Source organism: Ascaphus truei, chromosome 1, assembly GCF_040206685.1.
Source record: "Ascaphus truei isolate aAscTru1 chromosome 1, aAscTru1.hap1, whole genome shotgun sequence".
NCBI lineage: Eukaryota > Metazoa > Chordata > Amphibia > Anura > Ascaphidae > Ascaphus > Ascaphus truei.
Window position 1 is genome coordinate 130,702,351 of NC_134483.1, and position 23,465 is coordinate 130,725,815.

The 23,465-nt window shown below is 43.1% G+C and overlaps 1 protein-coding gene across 16 annotated transcripts in view; it reads right to left on the minus strand.

The window, feature by feature from the left end:
• Positions 1 to 23,465, minus strand: part of BNC2 (basonuclin zinc finger protein 2) — a 556,774-nt gene that overhangs the window by 129,785 nt on the left and 403,524 nt on the right. For all 16 annotated transcript variants that reach the window (XM_075594835.1, XM_075594781.1, XM_075594792.1 and 13 more), the window contains one exon: positions 13,133 to 13,368. In XM_075594835.1, the coding sequence (XP_075450950.1) occupies positions 13,133 to 13,368 (236 nt within the window). The remainder of the gene's footprint in view (positions 1 to 13,132; positions 13,369 to 23,465) is intronic.

Consider the following 23,465-nt stretch of genomic DNA (forward strand, 5'->3'; position numbering starts at 1 on the left):
TGTTCAAATTCAGAGCATAGAGTAGATTGCTCTATGATCGGGTAAATTTGCCCAATATATATATATATATATTCACATGTAAAGTTAATGGTGGTAGGCAGGGTGCAGCTGTCCAGGTGTCAGCAAAGCAGCACATCTGATATGGAAAAGCAGGACAGGCACACCAAATTCCAAAAGTACATAAAATCTGCCACTGACAAAATAATTAATTTGCCTGCCAATGACTGCACAACGGTGACCTTAAAGTGAAGAGAATATCATACCGGATTTTAATGGGAAGACATAAAACTTCACAAAAGAGAAGCTTTCTTGTCATTTAACCATCTTTTGGGCTCCTAGTACCTTGTGGGATGTCAATTGCCCTGGTTGCTTATAAGAGCTGCACTTCTTCCCACATTGTCAGTGCAGAGCTGGTTAGAGAAGGTCAGGGGAGGAATGCAGAGACTGGGACAACTTTGTCTTCCCTGTTTCAGTCCTTGAGTTAGGACATGCATCTCCAGATTAAATCCAAAATCCCTAATTATTATCAGATTGTGTCTGGGCTCCGAGGAGACAACAACATACTTTATGGGTCCGTGATTTAAAGGGAGAGATGATTCAGTTGCAGTGGGACATGTTTTCTCTCAGAAATTGAGCAGAGGGAGAGAAACGTAGCTGGCCATTTCCTTAATTATATTAAAAACAAGTACTGGTGTGTATGAGGAGGCGAGGGTGTGTGTATCTAGCTTTAAATGTTATGAATCTAGTGTATTTGATTGGGATTCTGGTTTAAAGGGGGTACTGTACTTACTTTTAACAGGGCAGAAAGCAGGATGACTAACTTTGTCTTCCAATAGTTTTCTTTTTGTTCTTTTTCACTTCAAATGTAATGCTTTTTCAGTCATAGTTTTCTATTGTCGCATGTAGTAACAAAGGAGGGAGAGTGAGGAGGTGGTATTCTACCTTTTATTGGACCAAGAAGTACAGATGTTGCCACCAGTATCCGATCACTTGCCTTGGAAAATTTGGGTCATCTCACAGTATGTGTCTACGCGGCCCACGCAGGCTCGTACGCTCTCCCAAGCTTGGTGCTTGGGGAGACAGTTCAATTTGACATCGGAGCGCAGGGTCACACGACCCTGCCCTGACCAATGGGAAGAGAGAGGCAGTATAGGCTGACCGGACAGAGGTGTGAGGGGGAGGGTGGGCTGGAGAGGAGAAAGGTGGAAGGGGAGGGCGAGTGGAGAGAGGTGGAAGGGGGGGGGGGGGAGAGGAGAGAGGTGGAAGGGGGGGGGAGAGGTGGAATGGGGGAGAGAGGGGTGCAGGGGGAAGAGAGTGGAAAGAAGGGGGGAAGGAGAGGGAGGGGAAGAGGGGGGAGAGAGGAGGTAAGGGAGCGAGGGGGGAAGAGAGAGGAGGGAAGGGGGAGAAAGAGGAGGGAAGGGGGGAGAAAGAGGAGGGAAGGGGGGAAAGGAGAGAATGGAGGGGACGGGGGAAAGGAAAGAATGGAGGGGAGGGACACACACACAGAGACACACATAACACACAAACCCCCCCGATCCAGCCAATGACACGCCCCTCCCTTAATAGCCACACCCCCTGCTCCTGCTCTAAAAATGTTGCAGGACAGCCGATTGCTCATGCTTGGAGAGCTGGTGACGTCATCGCTCTCAAGCATGAGCGAGCTCAGCGGCAGCGTTGCCACAGCCTAATGCTGCAACATTTCTGTGAGATTTCTGCAGACAGACTATTGGCCCATCGGATTAACACAGCGGTGTTGCAAATGTTTCAGCATTACTGCGAAATAGTCACAGTATTTCACCAGGCAAGTGATCGGATACTGGTGGCTGTATCTATAGTTGATATGTTACAAACTTTCGAGCTTCTCAGGGTCCTTCATCGGGTATGGCAGAAAAACAGAAACAGAATATTATATACCGAGTTTGTACAGTATACAGTATGTTTGTATACTGTATGTTATTCTGGCGACACGCCTGATTGTAGTAGCAGAAAGGAGGTTAGACACTTCACTGGTCGTCACTACTGCACAGAACGTTCTCAGAAACAAGCATGCATTCTAAGGTCTGTAATATAGTGAGCTCTGGTGCGCTACCGTGCGCGCACGCGTCAATGATAATTGACTGTGGGAGGCTGATGTTGATATAGTCGAGACGCGCGCGCAAGGCCGTGAGCGGCGGTGCGGCCGACCCGAGCAAATACAAAAAAATTGTATTTTTGCGCTGCTGCGGCGTCACGTGAAGCCGCGAGCCAATCACAGCGCGGCCTAACTCTGTGATGTCAGAGCCACGCCCCCTAGCCGCACACGTACCCGCTGGCAACATACAAAGGAAACTTGCGCACGTGTAGCGCTGTGCGCGCGCCCACACGCACTATATTACTGCACCTTCCACAGTACATGCACATACTAGTACATATCCTATTACTTCCCATCCAACTACAGCAGCAGTCAAACTGTGGACAGAGCCACAAAGCAACAGTGCTTTGCCATGTATTCATTCATACATATTATCATTTTTATTTACATAGACCCATATTTAAAAAGCAGTGTTATACCATAATATACCTTCCAATGCTGGAAGGTATTAAATGGAATAATATATATGGGGCCATAGTGCACATCACAGGACATGAAATTCTTCAGGTCCTCAAAAATCCTCTCCAATGTCTCTTTCCATTTTGTGTTTTCTTACAGTGAGCTAAAATGACTTGGCCTAGGTCGAAAAAGAGCGGTCGCAGGGTCTTGAGCGCAATCCACCCAACCGAAAGATATTACTGGAGCAATAAAATATAGACGATATTAACAGGAGATTCTAGTCCATTCCTGTTTCCGCAACTCTTCGATTTAATGGACTGACATGACAGTGACAGAACGAGAATACTGCTTTTACATGCACACCTGCGAACTCACTCCAGGTCAGCAGTGATCAGGATCCAAACTAGTCTTTCTTCAATTATACTGTACCAAAGATCCCGACAGACCAGCAAACTGGAATCCAAAATCACAACTAGATCAATATCACATTGCTGATCTGACGTTAGTTAGAAGTTGTCACGTGCACCAACATGGTTAGGTGGAAGGTACACACACGTAAGATTGGATTCAGCGGCAAAATGTATCATTAAAAGCATGGTGCATTGACAAAGGACAGGAAATATTGCATATGGCTATTAAGACATCATTATCTATTAGCATTCACGAAACCACTGACAGGTTTTACTGTATGTTTGAAGAGCAACAGCCATTGTGAAAAATTGTCAATCTGTTTCATTTTACTTGCTTGAAGATTACAGACCAAGTCATTAAGTGTATGTAATCTAAAAATCAGTGAGACGCACAGAAAATGAGTGAGAGATGGCAGGTCTAATGTAAAGGCTCTTTCCTGCGCACATCAATACTGAGAGATCCCTCAGACTCTTTGAAGCTTGGCTGTGAAGCTGCAATGATCCTATTTCTGCATTTCAGAGAAAGGAAAGATTTTTAAAAAAAAAGTCTAAGTCTTAAGTTAAAAAAAAAACAAAAAAAACCTTTGTATTGATAAGGCGAGTCAAGTAGTTAAGTGCACCATTTCAAACCAGAAATGGCAAAGGATTCTGGGTATAAGGAAGCAGCAAGAATCTGCGGGAAGTGCACGGTTAAATTGTATTATCCAAGTATAAAGGCATAGCTTGATAGTGTGATTTTTCAGGCTTTACAGTGCTGAGAGAGTTATTGCTAAACTTTAGCTCACTTGATGTGTATACAGCTTAGGTTTCATGTTACAAGCATTGCTCCCATGAACAAAACAGTGCTCGAGCACAGACACAAGTTAGATCTCTTGTTTGAGCAAAAGGTATAACTTGTGTTTTCACAGTTACTGTGTAACATCGTTCTCTCTCTCTCCCTCCGGGTGACTAGAAACTGCAAAGGAAAAAAGAAAAAGAAAAACCTTCATTTTTATCTTAAGGACAATACCTCTTGGAAGATCACTCCAGCCCAATAAAAGAACTTCAAGTACTCTTTCGCCAGAGGACTAGATTCACTACATAAATCAGGCAAAGGAAGGGGGAGCCAGACAGAAAAAAAAGTGACTGGTAATGCCTAACAAATTCCTCCGTGTGGCTCGCGATGATTTGGTGCGCGTTGCACGCAGATGTCAGGTATTTTTTAATAAAGAGCTTCATTGTACACGGGTCCCATTCCTCCTCCCGTAGCCCCCTTTTTTTTTTTTAGAGAGGGGGGCAGTGGGAGAGAGGGAAAGGCGGGGGGAAGAGCCCTGCTCCAGCTGGGCCTGGAAACTCTGTCTGAGTCAGGAAAACCGCAGCTCATAAGCAAAGAGGAAGCATAATGTTCTACAAGGACAAAACATTAGCAGAAATGTCACTCAGGCCTAGTTCCACATGTTGGCTGCTGAGGCCTCTTCCTCCTAGCATGCCCGAGCGATATAAATTCCATCTGCTCGGCAGCCAAGTGACAGGGAAGAAATACCGGCATCTGGTCCGTATTGCCGTCTGCTTTTTTTTTTTTAATCTTTTTTTTTCTTTCTTCCCTACGTCTTATTTTTGTGTTTCATGTTTAGTCCTTAGCGAGAAACATATGAGGAGATGAAGGTGCTGGCAAGCGAGTAAAAAAGCTGCACTGGCACAAACGCGGCTTTCTGATGCTTTTCACACTTCACTATGGAGTTTTACAGGGAGAAAGGCGGTGGGGAACTGATAAATTGGTGTCTGAGAGCCAATGGGTCTGCAGGTCATTTTGTGTTTCATACTTTCTCATCTGCAAACAGTTCAGTGAAGATGTACGTAGATATATATATATATTTTTTTTTTTTTTAAAGACTTCTTTGCAGTTTTTTCTCCATATAGCTGCTGTAAAACATGAACTAGGAACATTGTGTTGGGGTTAAGGCCGTGCTGCGTGACTGGCCCGTCTTCTAGTCCCTGTGTCACTTGTAAGAAACTGGGAGTCTGTTCATCAAAGTCTACCAGGACAAAACATTAGCAGAAATGTCACTCAGGCCTAGTTCCACATATTGGCTGCTGAGGCCTCTTCCTCTCAGATAAACGACTGTTTTCCCTGCTGCAAAACAGGAGCAAAACTACTAATTTCCCTGCTGCAAAACAGGAGCAAAACTACTGATTTTCCTGCTGCAAAACAGGAGCAAAACTACTGATTTTCCTGCTGGGCTGCACAGTTGTAAAGCTAAAAAAAAAATGCTTCTGCAAAACAGGGCCCAAAATGTACAGCTAAGAGCTGCAACCACACAGCCGTATTCTAGTGACTGAAAGGGCACTATGTACGGCTTAGCACCACTTAAGAAATATGCTCCTATGTCTCCGGTTTGATTGTCACAAAGAGGCATTTTGGACATAAGCATCTTGACACTGTATCAAACTGTTCAGACACTATATTCAGGGCCGCCAACAGGGTGGGTCTGCCAGGGTTGGCGTCGGGAGGTTCCAGCCGGCCGGCACTGCATGTTGGGTCCGACCTCTGGCCAGGCCTGTCTGCCGGTCCTCTCGTGGCCGGGCCCCGGCTTTCCCTTAGCAGCAGCCTGCATGCCTCTATCCCTCTGTCCCACACCGATTGGCCTCTCTGATGTAAGCGCTCTTTGCTTCCGGCACGCGACGGCCTCTGGGAAGCTCGGCGTGGGACAGAGGGATAGAGGCATGCAGGCTGCTGCTGAGGGGAGAGTCGGGGTCCGGCCGCGAGATCACTGGCAGCCGGGCCTGGCCAGAGGTTGACCCCAACTTGCTGTGCCGGCCGTCGGACCCCCACATTCACTGGACCTGGCCTGATCATCGACAAGGTAAGTCTTTTTTTATATGTATTGCGGGTGAGCTTATTAAAAATATGTATTGGGGAGGGGGGGGTCTTTTAATATGTATTGGGGGTGGGGGTCTTCTAATATGTATGGGGGGGTCTTTTTTATATGTATGTGGGGGTGGGGGTCTTTTTTATATGAATTTGGGGTTGGGGGTCTTTTTTTATATCTATTGGGGGGCTTGGGGGTATTTTTATATGTATTGGGGGGCTTGGGGGAATTTGTATATGTATTGGGAGGCTTGGGGGAATTTTTATATGTATTGGGGGGCTTGGGGGTATTTTTATATGGGTTGGGGTATTTTTTATTTTTGGGGGGTATTGGGGAGGGTTGTTTTTGTATATGATGTCATTCAGATGTCTTAGGCAGGTCTGCAACTCTGCCTTTCACCATTATCCCCAGCATACAGTGCTTCCACTGCAGCAAGGGATTCTGGGAAATTACATGCAAATGAGCACACATTGTGTCACCTTTTGTCTGAAAAACCATTGTTACATGGAGCCCATATCAGCTAGTGCTCGCTGTTAACACAGCTTTAAAGCACAGCATGGGAATCAGATGCAAAGCCAGAGAAACCATTCACAGACATGTATATATAAATAAATGGGGAGGTTGTATATATTTGGGGGGTTGGGATTTTTTTGTATGTATTTGGGGGTGGGAAGTTTTTTGCATTGGGGAGAGACGTTTTTTGGTATATATCTTGTGGGGGAATTGTGTGAGGGGGGGAGGGAATGAGTTAGTGTGGGGTAATTGATGGAGGGAGAGGAGAGAGGGGGTGAGTGAGGAAAAGAGGGAGTAAGAGTGAGACGCAGGGGAGAGAAATATATGCGAGGCAGGAGAGTGAGAGGGGGGTGAGACGGAAGGGAGATAAATACATAGGAAGAGGGGGGGAAGAGAGGGGGCTCGTGAGGTGTGAAATGGGGGCGGCTCACAATACCGCTGACACGATGGGGGGGGGGAGGGGCATGCTTAAAATGTTTGTCCTGGGCCCCACGATTTCTGTTGGCGGCCCAGGCTATATTATTTTGCTCTGGCCAGCCTGACACTAGAGGGGTTATGAAGCAGTTGGAGCCGTTAAAGGGGAAGTCCTAGGACCAAAACGAACGGGCGATTAACACCAATAAAAAAAATAGGATTATTTTTTTATATTACCATAGTAACCAAGTTTTTACAATCTTTACTTAATCTCTTTTGTGATAAGATAACCTGCTTTCCAAACAGCTGAATTGTCCAACCAGACTTCCCCCCTCCCCCCGCGTGCTGCTTTATTTGAAGTACCGTCGTTACACTGACGAGATAAAGGGAAATAACAATAATGATCAGATATTATGTAGACCCGTAGCAAATCAAAAACATTTCCATTTTTTTTATGTTAGAAGAAAAAAACAAAAAGGTAACTTTAAAGACTTTTAAACTTTTAAGCGGTCTTAAAATATATATTTTTTTGTGCCAACTATGTGGGCCTACCACTTTAAATAACAAGTACTGTATCTATATTTGCATTTGGGGACGTGATTTGTCTCCATTTATTATTCCGTGTCAACATTATTCTGTCTGAGGTGGTGTAAAACTCTGCAATACAGATGTGCAGCAAATGTAAAAACTTTCATTTCACGCATCCATAACTGAAACAAATAAACCCCAGCCCCTTTTAATGCAGCAATACTACACCCCCCCCCCCATTTCTTCTTCTCTTCTTTTTATATGTAAAGCATGTGACAATGTATAATGCTACATTTTTACTTAAACTGGCAGTCGTTTGGTGCTCCTGTTCTAAATCTGTAAAAATCCTGATTGTGTGCCTAACAAAATGGCCGTCTTTTAACTTTGTGCCGCAGTTTGTGAAATGCTGCATCTGATATGTAACATTATATTACTAAGTGTAACACATTATTGCAACAGATTTCAGAGTAATAGACAGTCTGTTGTTTGGAACACTGCAATACATCTGTTTGTGATACTTTGTTTTCAAAGGGCAGAACTCAAAAGGTATGTGTCAGAGCCTGTTTCCAAAGAGGAAGCGGATGTGACTTTCTAAATGGTTGCTATAGCAACAAAGGGATGATCAATACATTTTAAAAACAACATTAAAAATGGCATTAGGAGTTAAAAAAATGCAGACAGTATTATCCAATACTACAGAACCGATTTTTTTTTAAAAACATATGATTTTTCACATTTTACTCCTTTAACATCTATGTTACCTAAATTAACTGCTACTACAGATGAAAGCAGAATATTTCGGAGCACTGAATAACTGTGCTACATTATATCTGGATTTTTCAGCTGCATCAAGCAGCTTGTACAGCAAATTACTGTATAAGTCAAAGACCGACGGAGCCAGCAACCCATTTAAAAAAAATAAACATCTACTTTGTTTTTCAGACCCTGCCCAATGTGACTGCTCAGTATTTCTGCACTGTGAGCGATGACGTATATCCAGACTGCAAACCATAGCAAGAAGGTTTTGGGTCCAGGTAAGTGACCACTCCACGCCTCCCGCGTCGGCAAGACATGAGCGAACACAAGAAGAACCCCGCCAGGTGTCTGCCACAAACGGAAATAATATTACAGCTGATGCAGTGAAAGACTAGCGGAGGCAGTCTGCGCGGGCTTCGCTATCTGGCCTGGGCACTGCTCGGCTGTGAATGACAAGCGATGGGCCAGATCGCTTGGGAATGCAAACTGTGAGTTATTAATAGTGACAGGTATACTACCTGGGAGACAGGTTGAGGGGGGGGGAGATTATTTATAAGCGAATAGTTAACAGCTGTACCTACTGCTAAACATTACATGGATGCCACAAACTGTAGAGCTCAGAGTGCGAGTTATTCAACCACGAACGACCTGCCTGTCACCGGAGCGACTGGTGCGCTTGCAAATTGAAGTCGGGGGGGGGGGGGGGGGGGGGGCAGGAAGGAGGGAGCGAGAGGGGACGCCTGGAACAATGCCTGCCACGGAGACGGTCACTGTCATCACAGAGCAGCGCGGGAAGGAGATGAGAAAGAGATAGCCCTGCCATAAAATATGATTCTCAAAGAGCACGGGGATTCATGATGAAGTTACGAGAATTGTAGTATTCCTTCCAAGGTGCCCCCACCCCCTCCCCATCCTTCAGGCCTTTAGCAGAACAGATGTAAAATGTGTCCAGCACAGATGCCAAGACATGAAAAAAAAGAATTTCTATAAGGAATAAAATGTGTTCTTTTTTTTTTCTTGTCAAGTTAGCTTCGTAGTATATTCGTTTCGTTCCTTTCTGGGGCGCACGCTGCTCTTTGTACTTAAGTAATAATCCCCGAAGAACAGGGCATTATTGGCCAGTAATGCCCAGTTCTGAGGGGATTATTACTATTATAGGATAAATGTAGGATTTTTTTTTTTTACATTTTTCATAAAAAAAGGATAGACACTTTTGTAGTCATATTGATCTTTATCAGCATGATCGTTTACATTATTTTGCTTTTACTGCAAGTTTATTAAAAGGAAATTGTACATACACACAGCCCCCTCTATACACACACACACACACACACACACACACACACACACACACACACACACACACACACACACACACACACACACACACACACACACACACACTGTAGCCCCCCCCTCTATACACACACACTCTGTAACCCCCCCTCTATATACACAAACTCACTCTGCAGTCCCCCTTACACACCCACAAAACACACTGCAGCCCTCCTCTACACTCACAAATATACACTGCAGCCCCCTGTAAACCTTCAAAACTGCGGACAATCACACACACCAAAACACACTATGCAGCCCTCCTCCACCCCCTCCACCCACACCCACTGCAGACCCCCTCTACACCCACAACACACACTGCAGACACACACACCAACAAAACAGAGTGCTGCTCCATTCTACATCCACAAAACACACACCAGCAGTCCCCCTATACACACACTGCAGCCCCCTGTAAACCCACACATTGCAGACACAAACCAACAAAACACTCTGCACCCCTCCACACCAACAAAACAGACTCTGGTGCCCCCTCTACACCCACAAAACACACACACACACCAATAAAACACTCTGCTGGCTCCCTTTACACCCACAAAACACACTCAGCAGACACTCAAGCCTTTCCCCTCACTCTCTGCAGGCAGGGTGGGGGAGGAGTCAGTGCCTTGCTGCTGCCTCCTGTCCAATCACCTCCCCTGTATCACCTCCCTTGTCTAAGAGCAGATCTCAATCTTTATGAACCAATCAGAGCGCAGGGATTTCAATAATGCCTGGAATTTACCAGCTTTAGCCTGTAATGGAATTTTAACCAATCAGTAATGCCCAGAATTTTTGCTGCTTGCAATGTGTTGATTTCAAATGTGTTTAGTTCCAGCCAATCAGCTTTCAGAACAGCTCTGAGGCAGGGGATTGGTCAGGAAGTATCAGCCACGGGTTGACTCCTCCCCTTCCCTCCGTGAACAGAGCTGACTGAGCAGATTCAGTTGAATTGGAGAGGGAGAGAGGGAGAGAGGGAGAGAGGGAGAGAGGGAGAGAGGGAGAGAGGGAGGGATGGAGGGTAAAGTAAGTAAGTGGTTGTCTGCCGTTTGTTTGTGGCTGCAGTTTCTGGCTGTCTAGTGTGTGTGTGTGTGTGTGTGTGTGTGTGTCATTAGCAGTGCTTATGAGTGTAGCAGCAGCAGTGTTTGTGTGTGTGGTGTGCTGTTGTGTTGTATGTGTGTGTAGCAGCATCAGAGTTTGTGTGTAGCAGCAGTTTGTGTGTGTGTGTGTCTGTGTTGTGTGTTGAACTGCTGTGTGTGTGTGTATAGAGGTGCTGTGGTGTGTGTGTGTGTGTGTGTGTATAGAGCTCCAGTGTGTGTGTGTGTGAGTCAGTGTCAGCAGCAGTGTTTATTGGTGTAGCAGCAGCAGTGTGGTGTTCTGTTGTGTGTGAAGCAGCAGAGTTTGTGTGTAACGGCAGTTTGTGTGTGTATAGAGCTGTTGTGTGTGTGTGTATGTGTGTGTGTGTGTACAAAGAGGGGGCAGCAGTGTGTGGATATAGATAGCTGCAGTGTAAGTGTATATAGGTGGTTTAATGTATTTACCATTTTATTTTAATTAAAAAATCTATATAACTATACAAAAGTGTCTATTATTTATGAAAAAAGCCTACATTCAGCCTATAATAGTAATAATCCCATTCGCCTCTGGCCTTCAACTCTTCCAGCCAGGGCATTATTGACCAGTAATGCCCTGTTCTTCGGGGATTATTACTTAATTAACACGCACAAAAAACGCATGAAACAACAACTGTGTGATCTATTTAACCATTGTTTTCAATGGTAGTACTGTTAAATAACGCGCCAGCATTAACGCAGCGCATGTTATAAGACGCCTTCCGCTGCTGGAGGGCACATTACCACCCATTCAAGGGAATGGCCATTTTTACTAAGCAGTGCCAGACAGTGACCGTTCACGTGACTGGGCTGTACGGGGTCATATTTAAACAGCGATGCCAGCAGGTGTCTCATAGAGTAGCACTACTTCGTAAATACGGCCCTATGTCTCACCATCATAATGCTACTATAAAGTGTCTAGTGACATTCACATTTGTACAGATATTGCTTCACAAAGCTGTCTCGCAGATCTGGTACAGCGCAGTAAACAAAAGCCACAGAATAATTATAAAACATATGGTGCATAAACCACCAGTCTGTTTATCTTATGGAAGTAAACATTATTTACAGCTTATTGTGGTCAAAATTAATAGATGGGTGTTTTCCAAAAGAAGAAAAAAAAAAACATTTTTATTTAAACTATTTACACAACGCCTTCCAGCTTGTCTGCAAATCTGAAGCAAGGCTTTCTTTAAATGCCATGTATTGTGATTGTTTCTGTATGCTCATAATGAGTTCAAAATAGATGGAATTCACCCCTCCCCCCAACCAAAAAAAAGTCCGCCAGTAACAAAGACCATGAAGGTGGAAACCAGTCCCATTTCAGCCAAGCCGAGCTCACGGACAAACAGGTCCTTAAAAAGAAAAACTCTCGTCCCGCGTGACGTTTCTCAGTCGTCACATTCTAATCTAAAATGGCGCGAGTTGCAGTCTGTTAACGTGATTATATTATCCCAAATTATGTTTATGTTTTATTTCGCGTTTTGAAGCCAGTAAAACCCGGCATGAGGCAGCTTTAAAATAAATAAATATGAGCAAAAGAAGTAGCTGTGATAAAGTGAATATCGTTTGGGCCTTTCTGACATTTGTGTTAGGGGCATAGCCTGAAAATACACTGACATTTTATGGGACCTTAACAATATGCGCGAGGGAAGCTACATTTTTCCTGCCCTGCAAAAATCCACTCCAGTCTCCCTTGTTTTCACCATGTCACCTTCCATTCCGCCTATGAGCTAAGCACCGTCTGTCCTACCTATGCTACGCTATGCCCCACATAACACCAGTTATGTCATTACAAGAACTCCTGGAACCTATCTTGTAAGCGTGGCCAGAAAGGAAAGAGGGGAACAGTGATGGAGGGCAGCAATAGGCAATGGGACCTGGATGCGTTCTAAATAAACCCTTGTGTACATTAAGACAACCTAACTCTATGACGAAACAGTTAATATAAACCAGAAAATGTCATAGATTGCTATCATGGTTGGATTCTGTGATGGGAGCGACATACGGAATGGTTTGTTTAGAAAGCCAGAAGGCAAAGGTCATTGATGGTAGAGTGGTATAGTGTTCTGCATTGTTTCACGCAATGAGAAGAGCCATGCATCTCACATGGTGACGCTCTCCTCAACAACAGTCTTCACATGAGATAGAAGCATTTAGACCTGCAGGTTGAGTTATTACCAAAACCTTATATGTATGATCATAAATTTAAGTTCACCCTTAAACAACAGCACACTCTGGCAACGGGATTCACTACCCTCCAATATGGGATAACGTTAACTGCCATTGATTTGAATGGAAGTTAAAGCAGCTACTGTACACAGCCTTTTCTACTAAGGCACTTTAGCCAATGCCTTCAGTCCCTGTGAAGAGAGGGGATGCTACTAATTAATAATGCCTATGTCCAGTATCACAATGTGTACAGCTGGCAGCTAAAGCACACTGTGAGGGAGGTGTGGGGGTCGTGTGTGTGTGGACAAGCTCTGGTGTGTTTTTCATCCACCTGACAAAAGGGAGTGAAAAGCATATCAAAATATATATCTCTTACCTCTTCTTATGGTCGTATTGTTACTGTATTTTATCGATTTGCTCCAAACCCTTTCTTTTTTCTGTTCCCATTGTTATTTAAAATCATAACAGTTAAAAAAAAATTGAATATATATATATATTGTTTACTCCTCTTACCTGAAGTATGTATCCCCGGACGTAGTCCCGCAGCGTCCAGCCCAGCCCGTGCAAGATGTGCAGCACCTCCTCTTGCTTCAGCACGCTGAAGAGCCGGTCCAGCAGGATCTTGAGTCGCACGGGCACGGCCTGCGTACCGTACAGCATGAGGCTGCTGATGTCAAACACCACGTTGGACTGTACAATCTCCACTTGTGTCGGGTGGTACAGGTGCTGAGTGCTGAGCTTGTCCAAAGCTGAAGTGATGGAGAGACGCAGAAAAAAACAAGACACGTGCATTACACGATCGCTCATGAATAGCAAGCGGGATTCTGAAACACTAATGATAAACTGTCTCCAGTAAGGTTTTAACGCATTTAAGGATAAAGCACTGCATGGCACAGCCCTGCATGCCCCCTACAATATTAAGTGGGACACTGCATCAAAATCTCCTTGGTGCATCAAGTTTTGCCGCAGTTTCACAAATAATATCTCCCTAACAAGGTGAATTATTATTTCAAGTATACCTGAAGAAGATACCTATGAGATTTATCTGTAGACTATAATTTCCTCTACGAAGAACTCTAATCTTGGTCCGCTAAAAAGTATCACAACCAAAAAATATATTAAAGCAACAAAATGTGAACTTTTTTTTTTTTTTTAATAAATCCTTTTGTAGTATTAGATAATTGTGACTGTTTTTCTTTCTTTTATTCAACTCTTAATGCCATTTTTAATTAGTTTAAAATCATCCTTTGATTTCTATAGCAGGCTTTAGCCCACTTCCCATGTAGTGCAAGATTTTTGCAACACTTTCCTGTTTGTGATCATTTGTTGCCAATGTTCCCAGCTGTTTGAGCTGAAAACTGTAACAATAGATGATGTTCGCTTAGAAATAGGATACATTGTAGCTGCTGAGTTACACTGACTGAAGGATTGATTGAAACTGAAAGGTGGCCATTATGTTAGGCACATAATCAGGATTTGTACAGACTTATAGCAGGAGCACCAAATGTTTGCCAGCTTAGGTATGAATGCAGAATTATATATTGTCACATGCTTTACATATAAAAATAAGAAACGAAAATGGGAAATGTACAGTAGTATTGCTGCTTTAAGGGTAAATGGATTAATTGTGTCTAGCAGTGTTCAACCCTGATAATGACCCTTCATTACCCATGAATTCTGGCTTAAGCACCTAACCATAAAATTAAAGAAAAATGCATGTGTCCCAAAGTGAGGCAATATTTAAAAAATTTTTTTTTTAAAAAGGTGCTTATCGACGAGAGCAGACATGCTGCACAAAATAATGCATATGGTGTCACACCTTTGCATACCACAGTTAAATTATGCTCTTCCTCCCTCATCCAGCGGTCACAAGAGAGTACATGAACTCGAGATAAATTGCTATCTTACGTCCCCATTGTGAAGCTCTTATCTTTTACCCGTTGGTTTTATTCTGCAGATTCACGTGGAGGAATACTGTACACTGACACACTGCTTTAGGTTATTTGCACCTCAATCCTCTGATTTCCTAATTTCTGCCATTTTAGGGGTTTAGTCAACTACCAAATAAAGAACTTAAACAAATACTTTATCTTTATAGCAGGTAAGAAATGCAGAAGACTGGAAATGATACTGTGGTATCCTTATTCAAATGTTAGAATGTGTCAGTAGAAAAATATAGATACCGTTTTGAAACAGTAGATCACAAATGAAAGAATTCACTTTTTATTGGTGATGCAACATCAATCAAGACTTTCATTCTCCCTGCAAGCTGTAACCCCAGCTTTGTGCCGAAACGCGTAGAAGTGGGTGAAGTGGGCAGGATCCCCTGGTCTCTCCCCCTCTTGGGACACATAACTATACTCTTTGATGCTGCTGCTGCTGTCTCATGTGCCTTTTAATTTCCATGCACGTTTGCAGGATTGCTTTGTGGATTGATACACATCCACGCATTGTGTGTATTTGTACTTGGACCAAGCCTACACCCTATTTTGTCTCTTATACAGGACTGCGATTGGATACTTTAAGAGACTTTAGTTATTTGGTTGGGACATGGTTCCTGTTCCCCCACACCTCTTCACATGTGTAGGGGGTTAACTTCTCTTACTCGCACACCTGCCATGGAGTAACACTGTTTGTTGGTCTTCTTCCCCTTGGAGCTGCATATCTTATTGCATGTACGTTTCCTTTGGGATTTGTATTTAGGCCAGGGAGATTTGCTATCTTATTCCCTGGCTCCCTTCAGTGTTTTTCACTCGTTATGACAGGCACGTCAGTCAGCAATTTGCCACGGTTTACGTACAGGGGATCTATGCCATGTTTTTTATATTCTATGCAATCTTTTTTTGTGACATCTAATAAATAAATGTTTTGATATTGCCAACGGTATACCAGAGTGCTACGTTTGGGTCTCTCTTTCTCTCTCTCTCTATACAGGGCTCGACAAAAGTGGTTGCCCGGTCACCCGGGGCGACTGCATTGTGCCCGCTGTCGATTGCTTACCTGCGGCGGTGTCTCCCGGCGTCTCCGTCTTGATCTTTAAAATCATGTTTTTCTCCTGCAGCACAATTCAAAATGGCCGTGCGGCGTCATATGATGTCACATTGCCAAGGCAACGGGACAGTCCCTTTGCCATGGCATCATATGACGCAGCGTGGCCATTTTGAATAGTGCTGCAGGAGAAAAACATAATTTTAATGGCGACAAGACAGCAGAAGGCTGGGAGACTCCATCAGGACCCCGCCGCAGGTAAGTGTCGTAGGGGGCGAGTGACTTCTTTTTGGGGTGGCGAGTGGGTTTTGGCCCAGTTTGTCGGGCCCTGTGTGTATATATGTGTGTGTATGTATATATATATATACACACACACACACACACACACACACACACACACACACACACACACACACACACACATCTGGGGAAAAAACAAAAAGAAAAAAGGCGCACTCCTAGTGTGTTAAAGTTTTACAATTTATGTAGGACTGAAAAATATTATAAAATGCACACTCACAAATAGAGCTAGAACAACAGCATTTATGAGATATAATCTCAAACCCCAACACTTGCAGCAGGGATCCAGCAGAGCTTCTGATGTATATACACACACATATAATATATATATATATATATATATATATATATATATATATATATATATGTGTGTGTGTGTCAAAAGTAGTGCTACTGAGCTTGGCCAAATGTATGCAACAAAAGACCCAATGCTACATCCAATGTGACATAGTCAATTACTTAAATGTTTTTGTCTTTTGTTTTGTACAGATTCCCCATCATTCTTCTTCTTCTTCGTTATTCTCCAAGTGTTTAATATCACTTTTGCTGTTACTTCTTTTTTTTTCCTGCCACAAACAGGAGTGCTAGGGGATATATATCCAAGTCTCCCGACAGCATAATCAGAGCTAAAAAACACACTAGATTTACCAAAGAAACGGAATTGCATTAAAATCAACGGGACTTTTTGCTTAGATAAATATGGCGCCGCTAATTTACTCTACTTTTGCCCTGGTTTTGCAGCCAGGAGACTGACTGTGGCCTTTAATCTGATCCGGTGCGGTCGCACAAGCCCCACTTAAGTCAATCAGACTTTATAGAATAAGGGCCTTTGATACACAACCCGTTTTTTAATTTCCAATAAATAGCAGTTCTGTGTAATACTCATTATATGGAAACTACAGTATTACACTTTGATTTTCCTTTTATTCTTATTTCTGTGACACCTTACCTCAAATAACATGGGTAGGATTGGTGCTTAATGCGCTTTGATTAAACTAGGTGTCTGACTTTTGATTGGCATGATTAGAAAATGTAGGAACGATATATAGTTACAGTGCATTAACATTTGTTTATCTAGCTTGCATTTCCCTCCACCTTTCTTTAATGACACGCATCCAGGGCCAAAGTCCGACACATACTTCTAGCTTGTTGAACAAGAAAAATGTACCCCCATGTTCCAGATGTGGACTCATGCTTTGTTTGAAGGTAACATTACAGTGCTGTTCATCATGCAATTAGAGTTTTAATATGTGCTAGCATAACAAATGCTTTGCTCTGTGCGCCCTGGCACTGTGATGACATTTTTAGTAGATTACGTGTGCTAAGAGATCTGTAATTGTAATAAAATTATTGCTCCGTTCCAAAATTGCCTCTAAAAAAAAAAAAAAAAAAAAAAAGCTACAGGATTTTAAACATCCCGAGAGAACTTTATGGATGTCAAAATTGTTTCAGACTGCAATGTTTCCCTGCACAGATTCCACACCTGGTAAATACTGAGGTGCAATATTTCACTGCACAGATTCCACACCTGGTAAATACTGAGGTGCAATGTATTACGAATCAGATGCTACCTGCAGCATACCTGCTTGCTTAAGGAAATGTCCCAGTAAGTGCAACTGTTTCCGACTTTGCCTCGGACCAGAATTTATTAGCTAGAAGGGAAAAGCCCTCACGTTATCAGCGTGTGAATCTTCATCTGATAAACGCTCTAGCTGCGGGCATTACTATCACAGGCCAAACCTCCCCTCTTTCTGAGGGCCCCCGCGTTTGAATGTATGCAGTCACTGAGAACGCAGCAATTACATGCAGTGCGAGAGGGACTTAATGAATCTTAAAACCACATACTTTGCAGAGTAAAGAAGCTGACATTTTGGAGGAAATGGACTGAAAAGGGTCCTTGTGCTTCACAAAAATGACATACACAGCTGCGGCAAATTCTAAACTTAAAGTGCTTATTTCGGCGTTTTCTACTCGTGAGTTTGCAAGGTTTGTTTTGGTTGAACGTCAAGAACATATTGGCTTTCTAGTCAGGCTAGTTACCAGAGTTTTTTCATTGGTATTTATGTACATGCGGCTAGTCCTGGATATTGCTTGAGAAGACTGTAAGTGATACGACTTTGTCCCCACAAAGTTCCACATCTGAGCAAAGCTGTATAAAAGCGGCGATGGGAACGTCCCAATGTATCACCAATGTATCATAAAACTCCCATGGAAGACCGGTGGCAGAAGAAAGCGCTCATTGTTCGTGAAGGAAAAAAGAAACAGAAGCCCAGGTGATGAAAAGGCAGGGTCAGCTGGTCATGCTGGTTGATAATTCCATTGGGACGTTGGTTATCTACTACACTTCAAAAAAGAGGACCCAGCCAACCCAATGGAGTGAGAAAGACACTGAGGGGATTATTTACTAAGATCTGGGGGTTTTGTTTAAGCGTTGTGAATAGCAATGACTACAGGTTGGCTGCACGGACTACATTTGGAAAAAAAACATTTAAAAGGGAAAAAAGAATGGCAATACAGTAACAGAATACATCCACTTCACACTTTTTGAAGTATTGGTAATAATTATTGATATAGAATATGTACACACCATATATGTAGATGCATGTGCATGCATGCAACTACTGTAGCTCAATACAAACTCTCAAAAACGAATGCATGTAGAATAAAAAGAAGCCTTTTACACTTATATAACAACAGAACTCGATGCATAGCCCACCCCTTGGAACATATTTGCATCTGTGCTAAGGGTCTTGTTATTTGCTGTATACAAAGATTGGAACTGTTTTGTGTAACCTGTGTGAGATATCTTGCGAGTGTTACTGTATGAAATGTGGCCGCCCCTGCCAGGGAAGGAGTTACATTTTGTGTGTGTGCCTGTATACTCGTATGCTGAGTACAACTACAAGCACAGGTACATTTGCATTGCACTTTTTTTGTTCTATTATCTTCCTTTATGGAACAATGCATGTAACAATCTGACACTCCAAAACTTAGAGGCGTTGCTGAGACAATAGAGCCACTATGTGCCAAAAGAGCCTAAATCCCCACACTTACTTCTGCCATGCATCAAGAATAATGCATGTTTCTATATCTTTATTTGTATAGTATCATCCATAGCGTTTCACACCAGTAATACACGTGACATAATAATATCACACATAATGGGAACAAGAGCTTTAAGACATAAAAGTAACACTAGGAAAAGGAGTCCCTGCCCTGAGAAGCTTATAATGTAAGTGGTAAGTGGGGAGAACTTACAGAGACAGTGCGAGGGTGTTCTGGGAAGTGCATCTGCAAAGGGTCATGGCAAATGCATAGGAGATAATAACATACCCATATACTTTATTAAAGAGGTGTGTTTTTAAGATGGGTCTTAAAGGTGGAGATAAAGGGTGCCAGTTGGTTATTGATTTGATTTATTTAGGTGGGAGAGGGCTTTAGATACAAACCAAGTAGATAGAAGTCATCCTTGGTCAGAAGTCAAGAGTCGGGATGGTGTGTAGCGAGAAATTGTAGACTTGGAAATCTATATGCTTACTGCTGGCAACTGGGGAGTTCCCTAGCCTCCTCTAATTGTAGCTGTTTTTTTGATTTGCCAGATGAATTAGTTCTGAAGTTTAACAAAGAAGCCTGGTAAGCCCCAGGTTTTAGGTTGCCATCGTTAAAGCCACACTGTTACACTACACTTGGCCATTTCGTCGAGAGATGGAAACCGCCTAGCGTAAGCTAAAGTGTGACAGACGTTCTATTAAAAAACATTCTAGGAGTGTTCAGAATGCACTTTTCAATGTTTATTTTCTCTGAAATAGTCCAACTGCAAAAAATCTGAGTTTTCAAAAGACTCGAAGTCGAGCCATGGTCCACAAACCTGCCAATTTCGATGGAAAAATAAACATGTTCATTTTTTAAAAAGTTAGGCTTTTCATAGCACAGGAACAACCATACCAAATTTGTTAAACAAAGAAAACAAAAAGTGATTTGAAAAAAATAAAAAAAAAGTACTATGATGACTGTAATTACATCAGTCTTCATCTACAACATACAGCAGGAGGACCAAGTAAGGTTTAGTAAGAGATGCCGAGTGCCACATTACAGTCACTTGTGGGTACACTGCCTGGAGCAGAGGTGAGGTGTATGTAGTTCACATAGCATGGTACTACTTGTTCTTCTACACATCATCAATTCTGTCACACTTGCGATCAGCAGATGGTCTGCTTACAGAATACATCCGTATCACAGGTCGTGGAATCAGGTAGAGGTGAACTGAGCACATTTCACTGAAATTCTATTGCAGGGAGTTATGATCCAAATATTCATGCTAATTTGAAAGGACAAGTTAAAAGATGTTTTCGCTCTATGAACGAGGTAAGAGAGTAGAAAATCCAGCCTTTTCTGGAGTATCTGTGAGGAACGGCTGAATTCCCCCCGCATGACATCATTGAGGTTAATCTTTTGCGATTGTGTTTTAGTTTGTGCAGTTTGCCAGACTCCCGTACTAATGAATTGTCCATAAGTGATCCTTTCATTTATGGGTTGTCCACATTTTATCAAAGCTTCAATTAACTTTTAGAACAGCTTCATGTCTATATTGCATTGGAAACAGGTGTTTTACAAGATGTTTTCCGAGGCTCAGAAAAAAGCCTGTTCAAAATGTATGTGCATACAAATTAAATATAATTAAAAAAAAAAAAAAAGAGGAGGGTGAAAAAGTCTCAATGACATCTTTCGTTATTATTTCTACCTCTGTGATCTGTTTCCAAGCAGAACATTTTAGATGGCTACTATGTTTATGTAGCCGAAAGCAGAACCGCAGTTTGTTCACTAGACGTGGTTGTCTGAGTATTTTTTTTGACAAAACTTTGAACCCTATCCAGCTTTGACACACTGCCTCTTCAGTTAATAACGATCGTGTTTCCCCTTGTCTCCTGTCTACGTTTCTTTGAGGCAATTGCGCACTCAGCGCCTCCAGATAATAACACATAGCTATAACATAAAAGAAGCAGCATTAATGTAATCGTCTGCCTTTCTCTCTGTACCCTAATCTTTTTTTCCCCCTTCAGTTTTGACGGCCTCTGTGACACCTGTTTCTGTCTCCTCTGATCCTACGACAGCTTTTCCGCTGACAAGGTTTTTTGCCTGACAAGAGGTTCTGCCAGAGACGAGCATAATAAATATATGAAGAAATGCTTGTTAGACTTTTCTGCCAGTGATCACACAACAAGCTGAGCATAAAACAGAAGAGTTAATCGCACCCCGCCTGGAGACTCCATTCTCTTCCCAGTAGAAGCTCCCTCCGCACACATCAGGGATTTGCTCTCAACCTCAAGAGTCTTGCAGACGCTCAGCTAATTAGTTTGTAGATTATTCAGAGCTGTTAAGTGTTTAACATTGCCAGTGCTCTGTGAGGGATGGATCACAGGTCCATCAGTGGGGAAGTCAGAGGGTAACCAGCACTAGAGAGGGTCCTGAAGGGAATTAGAGACACCTCGTAGGTGGGTTAACTCTTTATTCCCCCCACCCCAACCACTATCTTGGCACAGATAGCATATGCTTGACTAATAGTACCATCAGATGGTGGTAAATTTCATTTTGACACTTCCTTTAGAGTTCTGTTACAACAAGGGCAAATTTCTGTATATAAAGTCTCCGGGTCTTTCAGGATACTTCAATGAAATTCACACAAAGACAACTTAGGCGCGTCCATACTCCGCGCGACTGTGCGCAAAATGCAGGGGATCTATGGGGCCAGCCATAGTGCGCGCCAGCGAGGAAGCGACGGAGCGGCAGATATTTCAGCCGACAAAAGATTTTGATTAGGTCGCGCGACGGCTGGGTCACGTGGGCAGTTCAGCCAATGAGAGCGAATCGCTCACGTAACATTATGGCCCCGGCTCCGCCATCCCGTTGCGCATGTCACCGAAATCCTACAGGTCACGGATCGCTCAAGCTACAGGCGCGGGCAGCGCCAGGCGCTCCATTGCATGCGCCTGCTATATCCGAGGCCTTAGATCAGGGGTGGTAAACTCCAGTTCTCAAAGGCCACCAACAGCTCAGGTTGTAAGGAAATTCCTGCTTCAGCACAGGTGGCTCAATCAGTGACTCAGTCAGAATGACTAAGCCACTGATTGAGCCACGTGCTGAAGCGGGGATATCCCTAATACCTGGCCTATTGGTGGTCTTGAGGACTGTAGTTGGCCACTCTCGACTGTGTGTAGTTAATGGAGACCGATTAGAGTGAAATTAAATCCTGACTTTATTGCGCCTGTTCCTTCAACAAGGCAAAATATACAAAAAGAAACAAAAGAAAGGCCTACTCCACTTTGGAGAAATAACTAAACATTTACTCCAGCCTTATCTAAATGGGTGGGTAGCTAGGCTGATTACCACCCCAAACAAATATATATATATATATATATATACACCCCCAACAATCCAACAAGAAAGTCTCTTATCTGTTTCTGTTGTTGTAGCTGTAGGGGAAGGCCTCTCTCCTGGGTCAGCATCCTTGTGTGCTATGACACTCTCTGTGTCCAGGTATAGAGAGGTCTTGTCCCCTTGTCTTGCTGTCAGCATACAATCTTTTTGTGTGCATCAAGACATCCTATTTTCCTCAGGTCAGTCCAGTTGTGGGCTAAGGAAATCTCTGCAGTCCTCTTTCTCCTTATGTCAGCCCAAATGTGAGCTAAAGAATCTCTCTCCTGTTTCTCATATCAGGCTTTTTCTAAGAGTCCTAATCAGCCAGGTGCAGTCTTGTTGATTGCCTGTGTGCAATTAACCAGCACACTGCTGGATTTAGAGGCAGTTTGTATCAAACAGTGATAGGTTCCTGTTACAGGCACATACAGTATTCTATTTTCTAACATATATACTTCATTTATTTGTTTGCATTTTAACCCCTTGTATTCTAATATCTGTTCAGGTAGTGATTACACTGTGTTAAGAACAGTAAAAATCAACATATTCATCACGTTGTACACCCAAATACTAGATTCGTTTTTTATTATTTGATCATTAATTTTAACAATTCTTTGACATATCTCAGAAGGGGCAAATATATATATTTTAAAAGCAAGGTAGATAATGAAAAGAAAAACGCCAGGAATAGCAACACAAATCAAGAAACAGCTAGCAAGTAACCTTGTGAAATAAGATTTTGGCCTACAGTGTATTTATCTATGCCTAAAAATGATAACAATTCTATATAGACAGTGATAAGCATGCATTAACCTTTACAGTGCATGGGATGTGGCAGACCCAGAACTCCGGCACTTCTGTGTCATGTGATCGCTAGGGTTGCCAGGTGTCTTCTCCAAAAATACTGGACACCATGGTGAAAGGTGCGACGTGTCCAAGACAGACACACACCCCACTCACTGATCCATGCTGTTTCCTCCTCTCCATGGCTCCACCCCCAGGCTCCTGACACCTCCTCCTGATTGGCTGCAATCTGGATGGAGGAAGCTGCCAAGCCCCCTAGCAAAATCTCTGCTCTCTCCCTGTTCGGGGAAATCCTGTGCCCCCCCCCCCCCTTCCCAAAGCCGGCAGGTCACTATGTCCA